The sequence below is a fragment of the Ruditapes philippinarum genome, unplaced genomic scaffold, assembly GCF_026571515.1.
Source record: "Ruditapes philippinarum isolate M1 unplaced genomic scaffold, ASM2657151v2 ctg3094_1_1_1_1, whole genome shotgun sequence".
NCBI classification, from domain to species: Eukaryota; Metazoa; Mollusca; class Bivalvia; order Venerida; family Veneridae; genus Ruditapes; species Ruditapes philippinarum.
In genome coordinates, this window is record NW_026858409.1 from 224,277 (window position 1) to 247,130 (window position 22,854).

The 22,854-nt window shown below is 32.3% G+C and overlaps 1 protein-coding gene across 2 annotated transcripts in view; it reads left to right on the top strand.

Moving 5' to 3' along the window:
* Nucleotides 1–22,854, top strand: part of LOC132753093 (serine/threonine-protein kinase 10-like) — a 96,034-nt gene that overhangs the window by 10,509 nt on the left and 62,671 nt on the right. The window contains exons 4-11 of one of the 2 annotated variants that reach the window (XM_060743513.1): nucleotides 6,997–7,069; nucleotides 9,574–9,768; nucleotides 10,265–10,346; nucleotides 10,961–11,083; nucleotides 14,560–14,652; nucleotides 15,280–15,759; nucleotides 17,368–18,315; nucleotides 20,996–21,129. In XM_060743513.1, the coding sequence (XP_060599496.1) occupies nucleotides 6,997–7,069; nucleotides 9,574–9,768; nucleotides 10,265–10,346; nucleotides 10,961–11,083; nucleotides 14,560–14,652; nucleotides 15,280–15,759; nucleotides 17,368–18,315; nucleotides 20,996–21,129 (2,128 nt within the window). The remainder of the gene's footprint in view (nucleotides 1–6,996; nucleotides 7,070–9,573; nucleotides 9,769–10,264; nucleotides 10,347–10,960; nucleotides 11,084–14,559; nucleotides 14,653–15,279; nucleotides 15,760–17,367; nucleotides 18,316–20,995; nucleotides 21,130–22,854) is intronic. The other variant, XM_060743514.1, reaches the window with a different exon arrangement.

A 22,854-nucleotide genomic window follows, 5' to 3' on the forward strand; every position in this document is an offset into this window, starting at 1 on the left:
CGGATGGCAGATTTTGCTTAAACTTCCAGGGATGAACAACCTTAATGTGTAGATGGCAGTAAAGGAAGGAATTTTTGCTGTAACCAAATTTAACAGAATTATGGCCCTTTGTTGATTTTTTCATTATATACTTTGTAGAAATTTTGTGAACGTAACTCCTCTTAAACCGGATGGCAGATTTTGCTTAAACTTCCAGGGATTTACAACCTTTATGTGTAGATGTTAGTAAAGTAAAGAATTTTTGCTGCGACCAAATTTAATAGAATTATGGCCCTTTGTTGATTTTTTGTCCAAAAAATATTTGACCTAGAGTCATAAGATTGACAGAACAGTGGCGTGTGGGGGCATCCGTGTCCTATGGACACATTTCTAGTTATTGATTGGTTGATATTATTAATATTATAATTGTCTTTAAAAATGACACATCATATAGATACATTTATTATATCTACAAATGAAATATTGAGAAATATTGATGAAATAAAATGCATATTTTCATTTTCTGTATTTTCACTGTAAAAATTTATTTTTCACTGCAGTGAAACATATTTCCCGTATTTTCACTGGTGTCTTGCCAGACTACTTCTAATTAATTTCTGCCAGTACACAAAATTTAAGGGAAAGTCTTTCAAATTTTAATGTCAAAAAGAGAAAAATGTATATAATAAACAGAAAATTCAAGTTTTGTCTATAAATACATGATTAATTTTCATCTTGTGGCATGCAAATTACAATATTTCACTCGTGGCTACCGCCACTCATGAAATATTTATTTTCATACCACTCGATGAAAATAAATCATGTATTTATAGACAAAACTTGAATATGATAGACCTCTATGTATTTTGTATATTTAAGGCACATTATGCCTCATAAAAAACATAATTATTTTTGTAATTCTTAAGAAATGCCAAACCTGTGTTTGATAATACATGTAGTTTAATAACAGATTAAGAGCTGGAAAAAGTAGTGCTGGGCATACAGTGATGTGTCATAAAGGTTAAAATAAGCAAAATATAAACAAAGAAATATTTTTACTTCCATACAAAATACATTTTGCAAGATGTATCATTTTATTTTACCAATATTCCAAAATAAGCATGTGTACAAGGCAAATGGAGTATTTATTGAAAATTGTGACAAGATACCAACCCAAAGATACAAAGTTTTTGAGAAATAAAAACTTTTGCATTAAGGCATAATGGGCCTTTCAAAAACAACAACAAAACCAATAACTTTCTTTTTATTAATTTAACCTGTAACAACAATTTACAAGGCAGGTTTCATTGAAATGTTTGTAAAAACCAGAAAAGTGAGTAATAAAATAAATATGAAATTTTAAAATGTTCAAGATTTTAAATATTAAAAGTTGAAACTTGATATTAAAGAGAATAAAATCCTCTCAGAGAAGATGAGTGAGGTGTGAGAGGTTGATGAATGTAGATATGAATTGGCCCTGAATCACTACATACACAGACACTTGAACATTCTGATTGTAGAGACTTCAAGCACTAGACAAATGTTTATATATAATTGAGGAAGGAAGCATGTCAATAATCTATATCTTCATAAGGTCAATGGACAAAATATTAAAGGCCACAAAAATTGTTTTATGTTTGGTTTACATGTTGCAGAAGAAAAGCAAGGCACTATTAAGTATAATAAATATGCCTTTTGTTTGTTTACTGCAAAATCATTATTATTTGACTGCAAAATCATTATTATTTGTGGGGAACTAATTTTTGTGGTTTTCATGGATATGTTAATCCAATCTAAGATCCAATGAAATTTCATTTCATCTGCCGGAAGATTATTTTGCATCACATTATGTACATTTAACCTTTTGGAGAAATAAACAGTCCACTAATTTAAGTACCCATGAAAATGTTTTTTTGTGATAGCAAGAAATTTTGGATCAAATTTTTTTTGAATGAAGTTATATGTATATATTTTTCCCCCTTGGCCTTTAAAGTATTGTTCAAACTGAGAATGAAACAAGGTTATAAATTTTCAAGTTGCACTTAAAGTATGCTTAATTTACACTAGTACAGATTGTAGAAAAACAGAATCAAAATGTTTATTTATTCATGGCTACAGTAGAGATAAGAAAATGTAAGGTTTAAAATAATGATGTTTATACATTGTTATTGACACGCTTTGTTTATCATTTCCCTGTGATGTCTGGGTCATATATATATTTGTAAGATGATAAGTCGCTAGCATAATGACATGTTACCATTCGTGTCATCAAATTTTAGCAAATATTTTCAAATAAAAAATCTGAAGTATAAAATTTCATAAAAGTCATCTTTTCAAGTTGTAGATTCATTGAAGTGTAAATAAGGTGTCTGTGTTAAGCCGTAAAAGTTGATGTAAAGTAAATGTTTTTTTTTTCTAAAAAATTTGCATAATTATGCAGTTAAAGTTAGTTTTTAACTGTTTTATTTAAGCCTAATTAGTGTAATACCATGCCTTAATGAATCAGACTTGTTTAATATGCAGCTTGAATTTAATACGAATTGTCATATATATTTTTAGAAAGGTTAAATCATAATGAAGAGACTGTAAAGTGTAAATATATGTCATCACAGTGGTAGGAACAGGGGTCCTTCCTATAAATTTTATGGAATAAGTTTGCAAAAGGGGATACAAAAACTTCATGTTTTATTGAATTTTAGGGGAAAACTGCAATTTTTAAGGGTAAGATACCTGTAAATATTAGCTGCTTTTGATGTAAAAAAAGCCATGGAAAACTATGATTAGTGAATTATTCTTGATTAATATGCAGGGAAAGGGTAATGAAGGGACGTACTGAATTTAATCAAGTTGCCAAAAAATTCAAAAAGCCAACCCCCACCCCCCATAAAACTATATGGGCAATTTGCAATCATAAAAAATGTACAGTTTTTAATTTTTTGATTTCCCCCTAGATTTACAGTGTACATGTACTAAAGAAAAATTCTGTTCCTTTGCAATGTCATGTTATGATGTACACTTTATTTTTTGACATCCTGAAATCTCTAAAATAAACAGTGTGCTGTTCCAAAATTTAAAATGGGACAGATCCATAACACATTATAAGGGAGGAATGCGTTCAAATTATGATATTGGCCAGGTATCAACTTCCAATACTTTCTTTCGAGATATTTACTATCATAGTTTACAAAGCTGTTTAATGTTGACATTAAATGTCTCATTGAAGTCCCAGCAACACATTGAATAGAATTTCGAGATTGTTGCTGGGAAAGGTAAATTGTGTGATGTAATTAGATATATCTAGATCAGACCCAGTATTCTTCCTCATTCTTTGTCAACAAATTGAAATATGATAAATTTAAGCATATATAAATACTATTCATGTGTTTTCTGAATGACAAGGTTTATTATTATGTGGATTTTTTTTCTGTTTATCTTTTTCAAAGCACCTAGGATGTATGGTTATTAATTTAAAGATTTGTCACTGAATATGGAAAATATTTTAGCTCCCATTTTATATTTTAAAAGATAATTTAGGAAAAAATGCATATTTTGGCAATGCTACATTGTATTCTTACATGTATATTTTTGGTAATTTATTAAAATATCTGTAAGTAATAAGTAGAACATTGGCTTTGTGGTTAAGGTGTGACTGCATCTTACATGGAGGGTGATAAGTGTGACACCTTGTAACTGGTTAGTCCATGAAATAAACAAGCCAAAAGTGATTACCCTTATCTGGTTGGAACCAAAACTGATCAGAAAATAGAGACCAGAAGTCAAACCAGGCCCTCTAATACTATTTGTTGACTTAACTTCAGATTTTCCTCTTGATATCCCCAAAATTGGTAATGGTTAGTTCCAGAAATGAACATACAGCAGGTTAGGGGTTGACTGGTGTAACTTAACATTTAAAGATTATAGGACTGGTGTGACACTTGAGAACTGGTTAGTCCAGGAAATAAATGACACAATAGTAACTAAACTGGGGATTCACAATCAATCTTTTAATGAATATATATGAAGTTTTTAAAATATACATTATCTTCCCACTATTTAATACTTAAGTTACGGAAGCTTTTTAATTTCTATAGTGGGATTATTTAATAATTTTCTATAGGCGTCCTTCCCTATAGTATTAAGTCATACTGTTTTCCCTTAAAATTCAATTTTCATGAAAAATTTATAAATTTCTTTATTCCTCTTTAGGAAAAATACTGTGTTACCACAGAATTTAAGGGTAAGGCAACTTCTACTACCAGAGAAAAAATCCCTGTAACTATGTCCCATTCCATACAGATATTGCATAGTGCACTTGTCTTGATGAAATTATGATCATTAGATTGTCAATTTCAGGGGTGTCAGTGTAAATCTTTTAAATTTGAATTTTAATGCAGTCAGCTGTATTTTGTTTGGACAGGCTATAAATGGGTGTATTGGCAAATATTTATTATATTTGCCACTTTAATCTGTTTTATAAAAGAAATGTATACATGTACATAACAGAAGTTATTTTGCTGATTTTTTTCAAAAGATCCCTTTTTCAGCTTTTCTCCATCAAAGAAAAAGTCGAGCTATGATGATTGCTATGTTGTCGTTGTCGTCTTGCAAAATGTAGCCCATTATTCAATAATTATAAAAGTTACAATCAAAATGAAACTTGGAATTCTTGCTTATTGTGACAGTGCAGTTGCTAGACAAGGGGCATAATACTGAAAGGTATAATTTTGGAGTTATGCCCCTTTTTAAGTTAGAATATTTGACAAAAATTGTTTGCACTTAACAGACAAGCAGTGGTGCTGTTGTTTTCATCATTTGATCACATTGTAGTGGTAGACCACTTTAAAAACTTTATTTAATCTTGAAATTCAGTGTTTTGTATTGAGTACAGTACTGGACACGCGAAACCCGCAAAAGTCGCGTTATGCCGCGAGTGTAGTCTATGTCGCGACGGGACACTACGCAGTAAAACATCGCCGCGTGCAAGTTCGCCGAATTTCATGGCGGTTCACGAAAAATCGCCGCGATGTATCGCCGTAATTTACGGCGAATCTTCAGCAATAATTGTATTAGAAAGTACTACTTGGTCATTCCCGTGGTCTTTAATTTTGAAAACTTTAAAAAAATCTTGTAAATGTCATGTATATTTATAAATATTTAGCATTTGAACATGTACAGCGTACACATTTTGTATACTAAAACAAAGCAATCACTTGGTGCTGGTGAAAATTAGTTAACAATAAAACGAGATTGAAATTACAAAAGGTAATTGGTACTACATCAAAGAACGCACGATAACAAATTGTCCAATTGTTATTTTGATAATAATACAAATGTAATTAAAATCCATTGTTTACTTTCGCACATATTCTATTTTTAGAACAATGCAAAGCGACATTTAGCACCGATTCACAGGTGTAACTAATTATTACGTCTAATACGCTAATTATGATTGTTGAAAATTGTAAAAGTTTTATCACTTAAATTGAGACATTCTTTACCTTCAATTTCACGAGTAAAAAATGCCAGGTGCATGAGTAGGTGATGAGTAGCAAGATGCAAATCAGATTTTTTTATTTCCGCCAAATCAGCCAGGGCATTCGACCCAAAAAATTCCCTCGAAAACAAAAATAAAATCGGAGTTAAATCACACATTTAATATGTAAAGTAACGAGGGCATTCTGTGCATAAAATTAGGGTGTTACTATTTAAAGTATTTACATAAATATAGCGACCAACCAGGGAAGGATATTTTCCTTACGTCACGCAGTACTGCATGGTCACTAATTTACCATGTGGTAATTTTAATGTGCTTTGGGGTACATGTTCGTTTTTTTATGACTGACGACACAGATTAATTACTAAGCCCATGCACGGATTTATATTACTTATATTACTATAAATCCGTGGCCCATGCAATAAAACATTTCTGGTAGCAGCGGGGATTCTGTCATAAAATTGACCGAAAAAATAAATTTTTGGAATTCATATGCATTTTTGTTTTGATAGCAGACACAAGTATTGCACAATATCTTCAAGATCATAAAAATGTAAATAAAATATCACAATCAAAATGCACTTACGATTAATAATATGTCAATAATTGACACAATCAATATCCAACATTTTTTTTACTTGAGCAATAATTAAACATGTGTAATCATTCCTTGACAAAAAGAAATGACAGTTTTTTTCTGATATATAAAAAAGAGGTGGAAGTCAATCGAGTGTCGGCATTTCTTTGATGATTCGGCAACAACTACAGGTGTGTAAACATCAAAGATTCACAGATTCTTTAGAAGAGCCGACCAGTCATTTGTCAGAGGTCATTTCGTGTGTAAATTTTGTATTTATTATTTAACAATGGAAACATTATATTCCTTTTATTTATGGATGCTTCTTTTTGCGCGAGTGTTTTTGTGTCTTTTAGCGTTATGGAATTTCAACAATCGGCGATAATTTTCGGTAACTAACAATTAAATATTTTAACATTTTTAAAACAGGGGTGCAAATATCCGCCATTCAGAAATTATAAATCTTGCGTGTGTTATTTTTTACAGACGTGTAATAAATTGAGTAATGATCACCGAGAGAACGAAATGTCCCGGTGATCCACTATAACTCTTCCAGGTCGTACGGGAATATTTACGCAGGATTAGTTTATCACATCGGTAATTTGACCATGCTTGAATTTATGTCTTATGTTTTCTTGATACAACTTCATGTAGATCTACTAATTAATTTTCGTACTTGTACATGTATATCTGGTTTCAAGTTCACAGAGTACAATTATAAATAGATCTACATTTATTATACAAATGAACATGTATTATTCCCCGCGAATCACGGCAAATGTTCACGGCAAAATCGCCGCGAGTTGAATTCGCGGCAATTGTCTCAAGTTGCCGCGAATTCGCTCGCGTTATAAAGCATGAGAGTTCGCCGCGAATACGCGAATTTAGCGGGTTTCGCGTGTCCAGTACTGTATACTTATATAAATTTATTTTTGTATAATTTCAGCTGATTTTGGTGTGTCAGCTATCAGTGATAAGACTATACAGAGGAGGGACTCCTTCATTGGAACTCCTTATTGGTAGGTATTTGATAGCTTTGGGAAGAGTGAGGGAAAATATATGGTTGTATTCTGTGGTATTTAACTAAGTACTAAATACTGTGTTTATCTACTACTTTCATAGTATACAATGCAGTTAAATATCATCAAACAATTCTAAGCGAAACTAATTATTTTTTCATTTCAAGACCTTTTACATGCGATAATCTTATACTTATGGCTAAAACATATTGTTACCGGGATAGCTCAAGTTATGTCTATATTATAGATCATACTAGTTTCTTTTATTTTCACTTGCTTGCCTCTAACTACTGATGGGATTTGACCACTCTGGGTTTGAATCCCATTAGTTGCTTTCACTTCTTTCATGTGAATCTATCTGGCTAGCTTAAAGAAGGTCATTTGTTCTCTTGTGCCTAAAAATATTGCACAAAAGGGGCACTCGGGTTTTTAATAAGTAAAGCTGGAAGACGACCATATGACCTTTTTATGCGCCCGTTTGGAAAACAGGTCGTATTATAGTTTTTTGAAATGAAATAAAAATAAACAAAATAACAAATTGAAAGCACCAGAGTCAAGTATAATATCCTGGACCAATCAGGGGCCCTTGTAGCCCCCTGGACCTCCAGCTGAAGTGTTCAGGATTCTCAAAATTTACAATTCTCAGACATATATATGATTGTTGTGTTTCAGTAAATGCATTCACATAAATCTCACTATTGCTTTATACCTTAATCAGATATTGCTGACAGTAGGATATTGTGTAGTTGTTTGCATGTGGGAAATAGAAATTAATTATTAGTCCCCTACCGGTTAAACCGGAGGGGACTTTAGGTTTACCCTCCGTCCGTCTGTCTGTCTGTCCGTCTGTCTGTCCGTCTGTCTGTCTGTCAGTCTGTCAGTCCGTCAGTCCGTCCGTCCACAAAACTGGATCCCGCGATAACGCAAAAAGTACTGAAAATATTTTTATGAAACTTGATATATGGATAGATGGCAGTATGGAGATTATGCACGTCTTTTTTTTTTCTTCCTATGTTGAAAATTCTGGTTGCTATGGCAACAAATAGTCTGAAAATATGGCAAATAGTCTGAAAATATGGCAAATTTAACACATGAACTGGATCCAGTGATAACTCAAAAAGTACTGAAAATATTTTTATGAAACTTGAAATATGGGTAGATGGCAGTCTGGAGATTATGCACATCTTTTTCTTTTCTTCCTATGTTGAAAATTCTGGTTGCTATGGCAACAAATAGCCTGAATTTCAAGATTTCTGATTTAAATTTTTCAGCTTTTTCACTATATGTTCTTTATTTCTTAAGGTGTTTACTTCAAACTTTAAATATAAGTTTCTGGTCATCAACCACATCATATGTGACAAGGTTTATAACTCTAGCACAAAAAATATCAGTATTACCTCCCTTGAACTTAGATTTTTTAGGGGAAAAAATGTTGTCTTTTTTAAATAACTTCTTTATTTCCTAATGTATCTACTTCAAACTTCATATATATGTTTCTTATTATCACTCGACATTTTTGAGAAGGTTAAATACTCTAGCAAGACTATTTCCAGAATTATGTCCCCCTTGAACTTAGATTTTTTTCGAGAAACTGGTATTTTCACTTCAACTTCTTCATTCCTTATAGGATTTACTTTAAAATCCCACATCGTAATAATATGACAAGGTTGTATAAACATAATTTCCTTACTAAGCATGGAAACTTAACACATTACTGTGATATAGACAAACTTATTTTATTATGTTTTGTGGTTGATATTTTCAAATACAGACTTCATCCTCAAATTCATTATAAATGGCAATACACAGGAGTGTATGACAATTAAAGAACTTTTTGAGGGACCGGTAGGGGACTACTGTATTGCCCGCAATACTATCAAATGCTTGTTTACCTATTTTTCTCATTATATATACAGGTAGTTAAAATATTCATCCATTCACGTTGTACCAGGAAGAAAAAAAATGTTTAAATGGCAGTGTATGTAACAGAGAAAGATTTCAAAACTGATAAAACCTGTTTAATATTATTAAGTTTAATAAAATGTTTGAAATGTATGAAGTTTATCGTAAATGTAATGATTGGAATTTATTTCCTCAGCATGAGTCTGCAATAAGATATAAAAAATATAATACAAAAATAGATTTTTAAAGTAAATTGGTCTATAATAAATTGAAGGTCTGCGATACAATAAATATAAAAAATTATGTTGAGAGTATTTAGTATCACACATATCAACAAAAGAGTTATACATGGATGCTTTATACATGATCCAATATGACATGATATTTATATTGCAGATAATAAAATGTGAAATATTATTATTCATCATAAAAATGTTCATACTAAATCACTTAAAACTTAAATAACATTTTTTTTTCAGGAAAATTTTACAACAAAATACGAACCTAAAGTTTTGATCGATATTTGAAATATATGTACTTTATGGAAAATGTGCCCATTGAAGACCAATCCACTTAAAGACATACTTTTACCTATATTACAGGATGGCACCTGAGGTTATACTGTGTGAAACGCTGAAGGACACGCCCTACAGTTATAAGGCTGACATCTGGTCACTGGGGATCACGCTCATAGAGTTTGCCCAGATCGAGCCGCCCAACCATGAGATGCATCCAATGAGAGTGCTGATCAAAATACAGAAAGCCGATCCACCTTCATTAGATTCTAAAAGGAAATGGTAATTTGAGATTATTACATTTTTCCATGAATTGAAAATATTAACATTATAAAGGTGGAAGAATGATTCAGCAGAATGGTAATTTGTATTATGAAGATTATACCTTTAATAATAGGATATAGTAAAATTTGGAATTGTCTCTAAATGTATAAAATACATAATTGGTTGAAACTTCATACACACTTATTTTAGAGCATTTTAGGAGGTCATTTTTTAAGGTCCATAACTGTAAAATGGACTTTGACAGAAGAAAGTCCCTTTTTGAACTTTAAATTTAAAAAAAGAATATTCAATTTTCATCTAGGAGGGACTTGTTTGAAATAGCTACACATATTTGGGTTCTTATTTTACATGCCAAAATTAAACAGGTTTATGTGTTTTCTTTAGCATAAAAGCTGGTAAAGTTTAATGTCTTGGAATTTTTATTGATATAAAACTCAGATTTAAAATTGAGAGTAATAATCTTTAGAAAATAAACGAATATTATATGTTTCAGGTCTGGAAATTTTCATGATTTTTTGAAGCAATGTTTGATTAAGGATCCTGAACAGAGGCCCACAGCCGAGGAGCTTTTAAGGGTAAAGAAATTGATTTAGCATGACTTGTTAATATTGTAATGAGAGAGTTCCTTGTACAAATCTTGACCATTAAACTGCTGGAACTGAAAGGGATAAGTCTATGCTATCAGTATAGTCTAGAGCCAGGCTAGCCTGCATTACAGTGCTGTTTAACCAGGCTCTATACTGTTGGTAGGCTAGCTCAAATTTTGTGGATCCACAGTCCAGTACATAGCAAACGTAGTTCCTGTTAAGTTGTGTTTTCATTGGCTTATTGTCAGATGAACAGGTTTTGTAACATATTCAAACAATATATAAGAGCAAAACTATAACAGATAACTTGTACATGTATAAGATAAATAATTCTTAAAATTTGCATCAAGTTAGAAATATTGAAGAAATTTTATTTGGAAAAAAATTATAATTTATGAAAGACTTCAACATAAATATTAAGTCAGAAAGTCCGAATAAAGATATATTGTACAATGGCACAAATCTGGATTTTAATTATAAAATTGAGGGAATTTTAAATTACAAAGTATAGAAAATTTACTTAATTGTAAATGAGTTTAGATATTTAAGTTTCTCATCTGATTGGAATAAACATATTTATGTTGAATGTTATATATATGCAGCACCCATTTATCAGCAATCCACCAAATAAGAAAGTAATATTGGATTTGATCTCGGAATCAAAGGCCGAGGTTGTAGAAACTGTGGAGGACCTTACTGAAGATGAGGATATTCAAGAAATGAAGGTATACATTCCAAATAAGTTTGTTTTTCCCATCCCCATTGCAAAATTGTTTCTATCAGCTGTTTTTAACACACTGAGGTCTTCCTCTACCAGTAAAGCTAGAACATCGCCATATGACCTATATTGTGCCGGTGTGACGTAAAACCCAATCAAACAAAAGTACCAAGCTCAAATTTGTATCAAACTCAGTTTTGTATCAAGCTCAGTTTTTGTAACAAGCTCAATTTAGTATCGAGCGCAGTTTTGTACCAATCTCAATTTTGTATTAAGCTCAATTTTTTATCAAGCTCAATTTTGTATCAAGCTCAATTTTGTATCAAGCTCAATTTTCTACCAAAATCAAATTTGTATCAATCTCAGTTTTGTATCAGGCTCAATTTGTATCAGGCTCAATTTTGTATCAGGCTCAATTTTCTGTCAAGCTCAATTTTCTACCAAACTCAATTTTTTATCACGCCCAGTTTTGTATAAAATTTGTGTCGAGCTTAATTTTGTATCAACCTCAATTTTGTATCAAGCTCAATTTTGTACCAAGCTGAAATTGTACCAAGCTCAGTTTTGTATCAAGCTCAATTTTTGTACCAAGTTTAGTTTTGTATCAAGCTCAATTTTTGTTACAAGCTTAGTTTTGTATCAAGCTCAATTTTTGTTACAAGCTCAGTTTTGTATCAAGCTCAATTTTTGTACCAAGTTTAGTTTTGTATCAAGCTCAATATTTGTTACAAGCTCAGTTTTGTATCAAGCTCAATTTTTGTACCAAGCTCAGTTTTGTATCAAGCTCAATTTTTGTACCAAGCTCAGTTTTGTATCAAGCTCAATTTTTGTTACAAGCACAGTTTTGTATCAAGGCCAAATTTGGTATTTTGGAACTAAAATCCCTTTAAAGTTTTAAGAACTGTTGCAAATTCAAAAGCAGTGCAAAAATCCATTTAAAAAAATAAACAGGCTAGTCTAGAAATTCTAATTTGAGTTGTTCTTAACTACCTGGAAAGATTATGTTTTGTTTCATATTCATATTTAAATGTTTTATATGTAGACAAGTATTGATTGACAATGAAGTGGAGTTATTAAAATGATAACAACTCTTTAACAACCTGTTACACCCATTTAATAAGCATTTATATTGATTATTAAAAAATGATATCTTCGTTGGTGGTTATACCTTTATCTCAGCTGGTTAAAGGGACTTGCTCATAACTGGAGCATAAAATGTGCAATATGATAAGATTAAACATAGATCAGTATTATAGATACTGAAGAATGACAAAAGTTGGTGAATGTATGTGTGAAATATTATGAAACAGAGTAAAGAATATTTGCTGAAACATAACTTTTTAGGTTAGCCTGGGAATCTAGTTCTTTGAACTTATCTTAATCGCTTTTGTGTCCTCTTTCTGGACAAACTAGTACAGTACTTGTGTAATACAAGGAATAATGGTCATAACATCCAATAGGGACGAGAACCATGTTTTCATGGTGAAGATAAATATAGTTTATATTGATATTTTTAGTATGATTATGTTGGAAGCTATAAGCTTATTGAAACACTCCTGAATCCATTCCTTGAACCAGTCAGTACTAAGAAATCATGAGTGTAAAGTTTCTTGCTCACGGAAACAACAAATTGCCACTGATGAGGTTTGAACCCATGTGGCCAGCAATCCTTACATTACTACTCCAGCGTGTAAACCACTCGGCCACGCTGCCACTCTTTATTTATTAGCTCACCTGTCACAAAGTGACAGGGTGAGCTTTTGTGATCGCTTTTCGTCCGGCGTCCGGCCGTCCGGCGTCCGGCCTTCCGTAAACTTTTACTTGAAAAGACATCTCCTCATAAACCACTAAGCCAATTTCATCCAAACTTCACAGGAATGTTCCTTTGGTGGCCATCTTTAAAAATTGTTCAAAAAATTTAATTCCATGCAGAACTCTGGTTGCCATGGCAACCAAAAGAAAAAACTTTAAATATCTTCTTTTAAAAAACCCAAAGAGCTAGAGCTTAGATATTTGGCATGAAACATCTTCTAGTGAGTGTTTACCAAGTTTGTTCAAATAAAAGCCCTGGGGTCAAAATTGGCGCCGCCCCAGGGGGTCATTGATTTTCCCTATATGCATATAGTAAAAACTTAAAAAATCTTCTTTTAAAGAATCCATAGAGCTAGAGCTAAGATATTTAGCATGAAACATCTTCTAATAAGTGTCTACCAAGTTTGTTAAAATAAAAGCCCTGGGATCAAAATTGGCCCCGCCCCAGGGGGTCATTGATTTTCCCTATATGCATATAGTAAAAACTTAAAAAATCTTCTTTTAAAGAACCCATAGAGCTAGAGCTAATATATTAAGCATGAAACATCTTCTAATGGGTGTTTACAAAGTTTGTTCAAATAAAAGTCCTGGGGTCAAAATTGGCCCGCCCCGGGGGTCAATGATTTTCCTTATATGTGTATAGCAAAAACATAAAAAATCTTCTTTGAAAAAACCCAAATAGCTAGAGTTTAGATATTAAGCATGAAACATCTTCTAGTGAGTGTCTACAAAGTTTGTTCAAATAATAGCCCTGGGGTCAAAATTGGCCCTGCCCCGGGGGTCATTGATTTTACTTATATGTGTATGGCAAAAACTTTAAAATCTTCTTTGAAAAAACCCAAATAGCTAGTTTAGATATTAAGCAGAAAACATCTTCTAGTAAGTGTCTACAAAGTCTGTTCAAATAAAAGCCCTGGGGTTAAAACTGGCCCCACCCCAGAGGTGTCTTTGTTTTTAAGTATATGTGTATAGTAAAAACTTAAAAACTCTTCTTTTAAAAAACCCAATGAGCTAGAGGTTAGATTTTAAGCAAGAAACATCTTTTTGTTGCTGTTTACCAAGTTTGTTCAAATAAAAGCCCTTGGGTTAAAATTGGCCCTGCCAAAGGGGGGGGGGGGCAGAGGTCATTATTTTTCATTATATGTGTGTAGTAAAAACTTAACATCATGAAACATCTTCTAATGGGTGTCTTCCAAGTTTGTTCAAATATAAGCCCTGGGGTTTAAACTGGCCCCGCTCCACCTATATACAGGCCCTCTTGTATTAAAGATAAAGATGTTTTTATGTTTTTAAGTCAGTTCTACAATAAAATGCACAGCATGAAGTCATCTTCAGGTAGAAAATATTGTAGAGAAAAACAAACTGTTCTAAAGTATCACTGGTTTCATGATAACCAAATAGCCTGGTAAAAAACCCTGCAGCATTTTTTGAGCCATTGGGCTACTTTCAGGAATGTTCTTTAACATTCATGTGGGTGTGATACTTATATATCTGCCAGTAAGGCAGTCTCTTTCAATTATAATTTGAGGATAGAAAAGTCAACAATAAAATATGAAATATAACTCAATTGGTTTTACTTATCAATGTTTTGGCTTGTAAATATTAAACCAAATATAATGCAACAGCTGTTAAAAAAGTAGTTATCATGAACATTTTAATTGTATTTTATAGAAACATATGCACGATGACTCAAACATTGATTTAGAGCGGGTATCACAGAGTAGCTTAGATACGGACAAGAGGGAGAGCACTCCAGAAAAACAGGTACTTGTTATATTAGGTTACTATAAAACTAGCTTTGGTTAAAGAGGATTAAATTTATATTATTCACTTCTTAACAAAAAAAAGTTCAAATAAGTAAACTATTAAAGTTGCTTATAATAAATTTATAATAAAGGCTAGATCTCCACAAAGCATTGTCTGAAATGGAAGGTCTAAAATGGGAAAAAATTGTAAGCAAAACAATGCTATTTTCTGTAGATAAAATGAATGATTAAGAGAAAAAACAAAAACAATATAAATGTAAGTTAGCAAAGACAAATAGCAAAATGTTTGTCTTACTGACTTACATATTTATATGTTCCAATATAAGTTCCAATACTCCTTTGCAAACATTCAAGTTTATTCTAAAAATAGTAACATTCTAACTTAGTTTCCTCTTGAGATTGAAATTGTATTATCCTGATAAAGGTCATTGTTATAACCTACTCTGGTGTTTTGATGTGTTGTTCTACTTCCTTTTCTTATTTACTTCATAGTACATAAAAAGTTGTAAATCTTAAATCTCTTTTATTTATACATTTTCTGTTGGATGTTGGTGCAAGTTATGTGTAAATGATAGAGAAACATTACTAAGTTGTTTTTTTATAAGAGCTGTTTTGTATTTATCAGGTGAAAGAAACAGAAAAACCAAAAGTTTCGGAGAAAATTGAAGAAGAAAGATCAGTCACACCCGAGCGACCGCAAACTCCAGATAATGACTTATCTAAAGGAAAAACTCCATCCCCAAAGAAAACCCCTGCTCCACCTCCACCGGAGGAAAGGGAGAGAACTCCAACGCCAGAAATTGTGGAGAAAAAATCCCCACCAAAAGAGGACAGTTCTGAGAGTGAAAAATCTGAAGATGGGAGCGTTAAGTCGAGGGAATCTAGCAAGTCACCGAGAGAAAGTCCAGAGAAAGACGAGAGAGGTTCTCCGATACCTATGACATCATTGGACGAGGAGAAAGAAGAGGTGGTGAAAGCAGGTGAACCTAATGTAGAGGTTCCAACAATATCCCCGCCCCCTGGTTTTATAGAAGATACGGAGGATAAACTATCAGATGAAGGTATCGGACCCAGTGGTGATGAAAAGTCTGATACTTCCAGTCAGGTGAGAAATCACTACCAATTACTCTATTGTATCGTTAACCGAAATACTTAATTACAATGTAATATAATTTGAAAATTTAAATCCTTTTTAGATGTTTATAGACCTGTTATTTAAAGGACATTCAAAGGTTTGTACTAAAGTTGTCAAAACTTAAGAACCAATTTTGCCAAGAGTTTCATTAGACCTCTGATCTTAACATTATTTTATCCCTAAGGTTTTGCACCACTGCAGTGTCTTATTATTTTCTAGTTAAAACCACTATTTCACTCCATTATTTGCTGTTTATATTCATTTGTTAATGTAGTAATTTATTTGTTTAAGCTTATTGTTTCAATCACATTAGAACTAGCATTTTACATTTTATAGAGTTTAAGTGTTAATTTTAGGCCCAAGTTGATTTTGTACTTGTCAGTGAAATTTCAGTGTCTTTGAAGTGTGATAACATCTATAATAGAGTTAAATATTTAAATATCAAATACAGTAGTAAGTGAGAACATAACACTTTTAAAGAAAATTTATTTGGTTTTTCTTAAACATGGAATATATTTTACATTGAATTGAAATTGTATAATACTTGACTTTTTCTATAGTATTTGTGATATTTGAAATATTCTACATCTGAGTTCGGTGTATTTACAAGTCCTATAAATAAACCGGAAGCCAATATATTTTACTTGAATAATATGTTACAAAGATAGTTGCTGGTAGCTTTTTGTAATTGCATGGCCCAAGCTTTTCAGTATAGAAACAAATGATATTTCACTTTGTTCAATATCTTAACGGTTTCTTTTGTTTAGGAAGGTAGAGGCTCAAATGACAACAGTTGTTTGATTCTTTTTTTTGCATATTACAAATATATGATATTTTGAAAAGAAATAAGGAAAACTAAAAACTAATATTTTCATTTAGATTTTTTGTTTTAAATTAGCATATGAATTTACAACTTCATTTATAATGGCACAATTACGCCACTGTCAGAACGCAATTCATTCATAAAATGCGCGTGAGAATGACTTCATTTAAAACAAGCGACTTGTCTTTCATAGGGGGTGTAAGACAGGTTTTTCTAGGACCGGTATAAAAAGTAGATAATCCTGTCTGATACGCAAGAAATCATTATGTCTATATCGAAATTTTGATTAATATTTCAAGAAGCCAATATTTGTGTCCTGTTAATTTGATGGTTGTTAGAAGTTTATAAAAATAAAATGAATACAAACATTTGTTGGTCATCCGAAAGCAAAAGCTGTAGCCTTAAAGACAAAATTAAAGAAACTTTGTTTTTATTCTGCTTTGGAAGTTTTGAAAATGTTTGGTATTATTTTCAAACTTCTGTCTAAAGAATTTTCTCAGGATTCTTTACGTGCTATTTTGAGACAGTTCTCAATGTTTTAGCAATTTTAAAGTTCACTTGCACCTGTGGGCTGTTTCAACAGTTAAAAGTGTCCCAAATGATAAGTGCCTGAGGAAAGGGAGGGGAGTTAAATGTTGGGGAATATATAGGGAGTATTCTTACTCAGTCCTAGATGTTAGTGTTTTGATAGCTTAGCTTCTTGGTGTTCGTTGCTAGAATTCTGTAGCTTTGCACTGTAACTCTTTTGTCTTCAGAATGGAAGTCCATCAAAGATAACCGATGTACAGATAGATATCACACCAACCGTTAGTGACATCGTTGATGAGATCATTGATGATGTCATAGGTAGCAAGTCAGATAAAATGTCGGTTCCTGCTGTAGTCTTTGAGGCTATAGATACTGTAATTGAAGAGCAAATGAAGGAAGAGTTTGTAGAAGGAAAGGATATTGAAATAGAAAGTAGTGCCGTTGGTGAGTCTGGAGACACTGAAGTTGTTAAAGGAGATGAAGGTAAAGAAAAAATTCAAAAAAGGCAGAGCAGTGTTTCGGAATTGATAAGCAACCTAGAAAAAATGAAAGAGTCAGGTGAGATGGAAAGGGCAGAAAGAAGTGCCAGTCCAAGGAGAAGTATAAGCCCAAGAGAAGGTAGTGTTAGCCCTAGGCAGAAATCTTTTGATGAGAGCATTCCAGAGGAAACTCCGGCAGTTTCTGTTACAACCATAGTGAAGAAAGATGATGGAAAATCTTCTAAGAAAGAAGATGAGAAACGTGAGTTAGAGATTCAATCTGTGAAAGTTAAAATAGCAGACGATGATGAAGCTCAACCAATAGAATCGTCCAATATTGATGATGTAATAACAATAAACGGACAACCAGTCCCTCAAGCAAGCACAATAGTTCTTAATGGCCATATTTCAAAAATTAAGGACTCTCCTCGTGGGGAGGGAAGTAAAGCAAGGGAACGTTCTGAATCTCCAAAGGTGGAGAGTAACTTTGTGCCTCAGACTGACATAGATACATTGGAGACTAAAATTAGAAATAGTGTGGAACCGTTAGACATTTCAAACCCAGACGACGACTCTTCTGATCAGCGGTCAGATACTGGGAGTATAAATACTGTAGATAGTGTAGAAAAGGACGAGGTTATCAAAGATTCACCACGCAACAAACGAAGAGGTCATATGAGGCCGAGGGGTGACAGGGTGAGTAGCGCGGCTTATCATATATAGAAATATCGATGTTTTCCATAGTATTTAAGCTTCTTGTTTAAACATTTCTGCACAAATGTATACATATCTTTGAGCTAAATGTTTGCACTAAAAACATATCACAAATGACAGAGACTCTGAAAAATTGAACAAATTTTTGACATGTTTAGTTTGTTTCGAACATTTCACTTCACTGTTCTATAAATATAACACAGTGCAGTGCTTAAAATTAATTTGGATTGGTAGTATCTGAAATATATACAATATTGAAGATTTCTGTGATATCATTGCTAAACAGGAAAGAAAATGATTTGAGCCGCGTCACGACAAAACCAACATACTCAGAGCTCCAGATAATTTTTTTGGCCAAGGGGTTTTTACCCCTCAAAATTTAGAGCGAGGGGTAAAATGCAAATTCTGAAAAACTTAAGGGGTAAAATCTGTCAAAAAAGCATTTTGCATTTTTTATAAACAAATTAAACTTATTGTTTTGTTTGTTTGTTTATTTTCTTTTTTTAGAAAAACCTGTACAAATTAAATACTGATTTAATGTGAAACAATACAAAACATGCCATGTAAAGTCAGACTTCCAGAGTATACTGGAACTCAAGTTTAGGATACCAGAGACATAGATAACAGAGATAGGCAACTTCCTAACCAGTTAAAATATCACGCGTTCCTGCTAAACTTAAAACTTGTAGCAAGTAAAACTTATTAACCAGATATCAAAATCAGGAAAATAATACATTTCCTGAAAGCTTATGCATTTGTCTATGGCTGCAGGTAAAAATATTTACAGTTCCTATTTAAATAAATGATACATCGATTTTTAAAGAGAACTACTTATTAATTTTTGTTACAAAACTATTCATGTGACCAAAAAACTGGCTCAGTGGGTATGTTCTGCTATGTTTTTCTAAGTGAAAGGCATGGAAAGTTACCAATATATTAACATGCAGCTATAGATAAAAGATTTACCTTTGAAATGGTATATAATATTAAAGGATTAAATGTATATTCATTAAGTTTTATTTGCTACAAAATGCCTAATTTTTCACTTTTTTATAGGCATGAGTGATATTTCAATTGAGTATATAGGAGCTGTTTATCTCTGTTATCTATGTCTCTGAGGATACACAGCAAAATTATCAGGGCTTCCATTTTCAAAATTTGGACGTCAAAGACTTCAAAATCTCTGATATTGGAAGTCACATTTTATAGGTAAAGAAGGGAAAGTATTGATTTTCAGAAGTCAAGGAGTAAATGACTCCCAAACTTCCACTAGTGGAAGCCCTGAAATTATTTTATTTTCTAGGAGTCAATATTTTTCTTTCTTTATTTCTGTTGGCGTGAACCTTATCATGTACTCAATTTTGAACAATTATAGTTGAAATTAGAATTAAAGAAACATAAACAAGATTTTTTATATCTTTCCTTAAAAAAAATATTGGTCCGAGAGAAAATTGTCCGTAACTGTAGACTGGGTACGAAAATATTGAGTACAAAACTGCAGGTGAAAAACATGTTATTTTGTTCCAACAACAAAAGTAAAAGATATTAAAATATATTTTTGTTTATATTGAAGCATAAGCATGTCAATAGATGACTAAACAAACTTAATAGACTGTGTTAGCTCCTACGATGATTATCTGGCACAAAGTTCATCAATAATTTCATAGGTTGACCCTTCTGTATTTCCTGCTACTTTCGTTTTTAACATGCGTTGTTGACATCAGAATTTTTAGTTTTCAATGCAATAAAATGGAAATATATGGTATTTTTATGATCAAAACATTTTCTTTCTACATATCAAATGTTTACATTTCTATTCTTTCACGCATAAATTTTGACATACGAGCGTATTTTCATTTTGTTGTGCGTAACTGTGACGCACGAATTTTGAAAGTGATGCGTATTTTAGATTTTCTATGCGTATTTTACGCTTATACGCACGCTATCTGGAGCTCTGATACTGTGTTTGCGACCAACATGGATCCAGACCAGCCTGCGCATCCGCGCAGTCTGATCAGGATCCATGCTGTTTGCTTTGATAAAAAATACGTTTCCAAGAACTATAAAAAAAAATTAAAAAATTAGAGTTATTGCCCTTTGTATATTATATTTCATACTAGTTATTCCCTTTTTAAATGTTTCATATTATATTCCTATCTTGATTATATATATCAAAAAAGTTTATAGGATATTAAGAACTTCATATAACTGTAATTTTTTTTTACATTTAAGGATCTTCATAATGACTTCAAGAAATGTTATAGAAACATACTTGATATATATATTTGACAGTGTTCATTTTTGTGGGCTTTGTTTTCATAATAATGCTAAGCTTCAGACAAGTGATTTTCATCATTTGACAGGGTATATCAATTCAACAAATTTGCTTCTTCCACTATGAATTAAAATGAGAACCATTTAATTAAATTGTTTTCTGAAACTGAATTATTTTAAGATGCATGTTTTAGAATTCAAATGCTATGTTTGCTATTAAAGTAAGATGTAGAAATCATTAGGTCATAGACAAAGTATGGCAATAGCTTAGATTTGGTAACTAAGTAGAGAAAGTTTGAATTTTATTTCTGTTTCTTAGGAATTTTATAATATTACTCATTTATTGAAGACATGTAATGAAAAAATAAATTGGGACAATGATTTTCAGGGCAATAAGAGCCAGTATAGGACTTTGACGAAGACAAGAACATTTGTTATAAATGGAGAGGTGGTGACACAAACAACACAAAAAGTAGTTCTTGCAGGGGAAGAACACAAGTCCAGAGAGGATCATTTGATGAGGTAAGTGTTGCTGGTATGATTGTACACAATACAAAAAGTAGTTCCGGCTTCCGATTTGGTGACTGGAGATGATGAGTACAAGGATGTTCATACACTGTGAGGTAAGTGAAAAACAGTTTTGTCACAGAAAATTGTCCCCGGATTGAGGATCTGGCTCATGATGTCACCTTAGTGCATTACTGGTTAATTCATGTTTAAATTTAGAGGGACTTAACCCGTTACTGCACTAAGATGATGATTTCTAAAGGTATTTTGATGATATAAACGGTGTTTTATTTATCATATCGGTGACCCTTGACTCGTTTTGATACTTTTTCAGCCTGGATAAATTACAGTCATGTATGATCTTGCTTAAAACATATATTATATTCAACTGCAAGTAGTTAGCTTGTTAGTACATGTACATAGTATTAATGCTGTGACAGCTTCATAAGCCCCCTATGTTTTCCTTAACAAGTTGTTGAAATTCAATTTTTCATTCAGCAATGATTTATTGCTAGTTTGAAGGAAACTGTTTCCTTATTGTTTATTATTATATTAAGTCCACATTAATTTAAGCGAATGACATACAATCCGGTGTGTATGTGAAAAAATAAATACTGTGTTAAAAGCTTATCTTGAAAAGGATATTGGTATTTTGGGATTATAATTATTGTGATACCTTACGTTAGAAACAATATTTGGAAAGATTTCAGTTACTTTACTACAAGGACTGATAAGACTGAACAGTTTTGTACAACTCTAACAGAGTTGCTTCCCTTGCATTAGGTAACATTGGAAGGCCTACTGATAGATAAAAGTCAATGTGGCTGTAGTATGATACATCAAGAATGTCATAGTCAAATTGATCAGCTGGAAAAACAAGTTTGTAATAAGGATCCATGGTGTATCAACAGGATCTATGGTGTATCAACAGGATCCTTGGCATTTCAACAGAATCCATGGTGTATCAACATAATCCATGGTGTATCAACATAATACATGGTGTATCAACAGGATTCATGGTGTATCAACAGGATCTAAAGTGTATCAACAGGATCCATGGTGTGTCAACAGGATCAATGGTGTATCAACAGGATTCATGGTGTATCAACAGGATCCATGGTGTATCAACATAATCCATGGTGTATCAACAGAATCCATGGTGTATCAACAGGAACATAATCCATGGTGTATCAACAGGATCCATGGTGTATCAACAGGATCCATGGTGTGTCAACAAGGATCTGATTTCATGGTTGTTCTAAAGTAAACTTTTCAAAAGTACCTTTGTCACATATCGTCCAGTGTGTCTGATGAGTTACATGTTTACAAGTGACCAGAGAGGAGACATTGAGGGCAGGAGACACTAACAAATTTTGATAGCACAGAAGATACATTGACATAGGTCGGGTTTTTTGATGCCAAAATTCAGGTGCACTGCTCTTTGACAACTGATCTTGTATATCATTGCACGGGTGTTATGAAAATATTGCCAAGGCAAAAGATTCCTGCATAGTTTTCCATGATGTCATAGGAGCAAAGCAGTAGGAGATCAAACTTTTAACAATTTTCTTGCAAAATGCTTTTTATAATTTTTTGTTTTTTTTCGTTTACATAGTACACTACTTTTATGAAATAGGCGTGAGGACAAACTTATGTTTTAGACAGTTTATGGTATAATTTACTCTTTACTTCACTATTTTTATAGAGATGATTTAACAGTGTTACATATATGAATGTGTG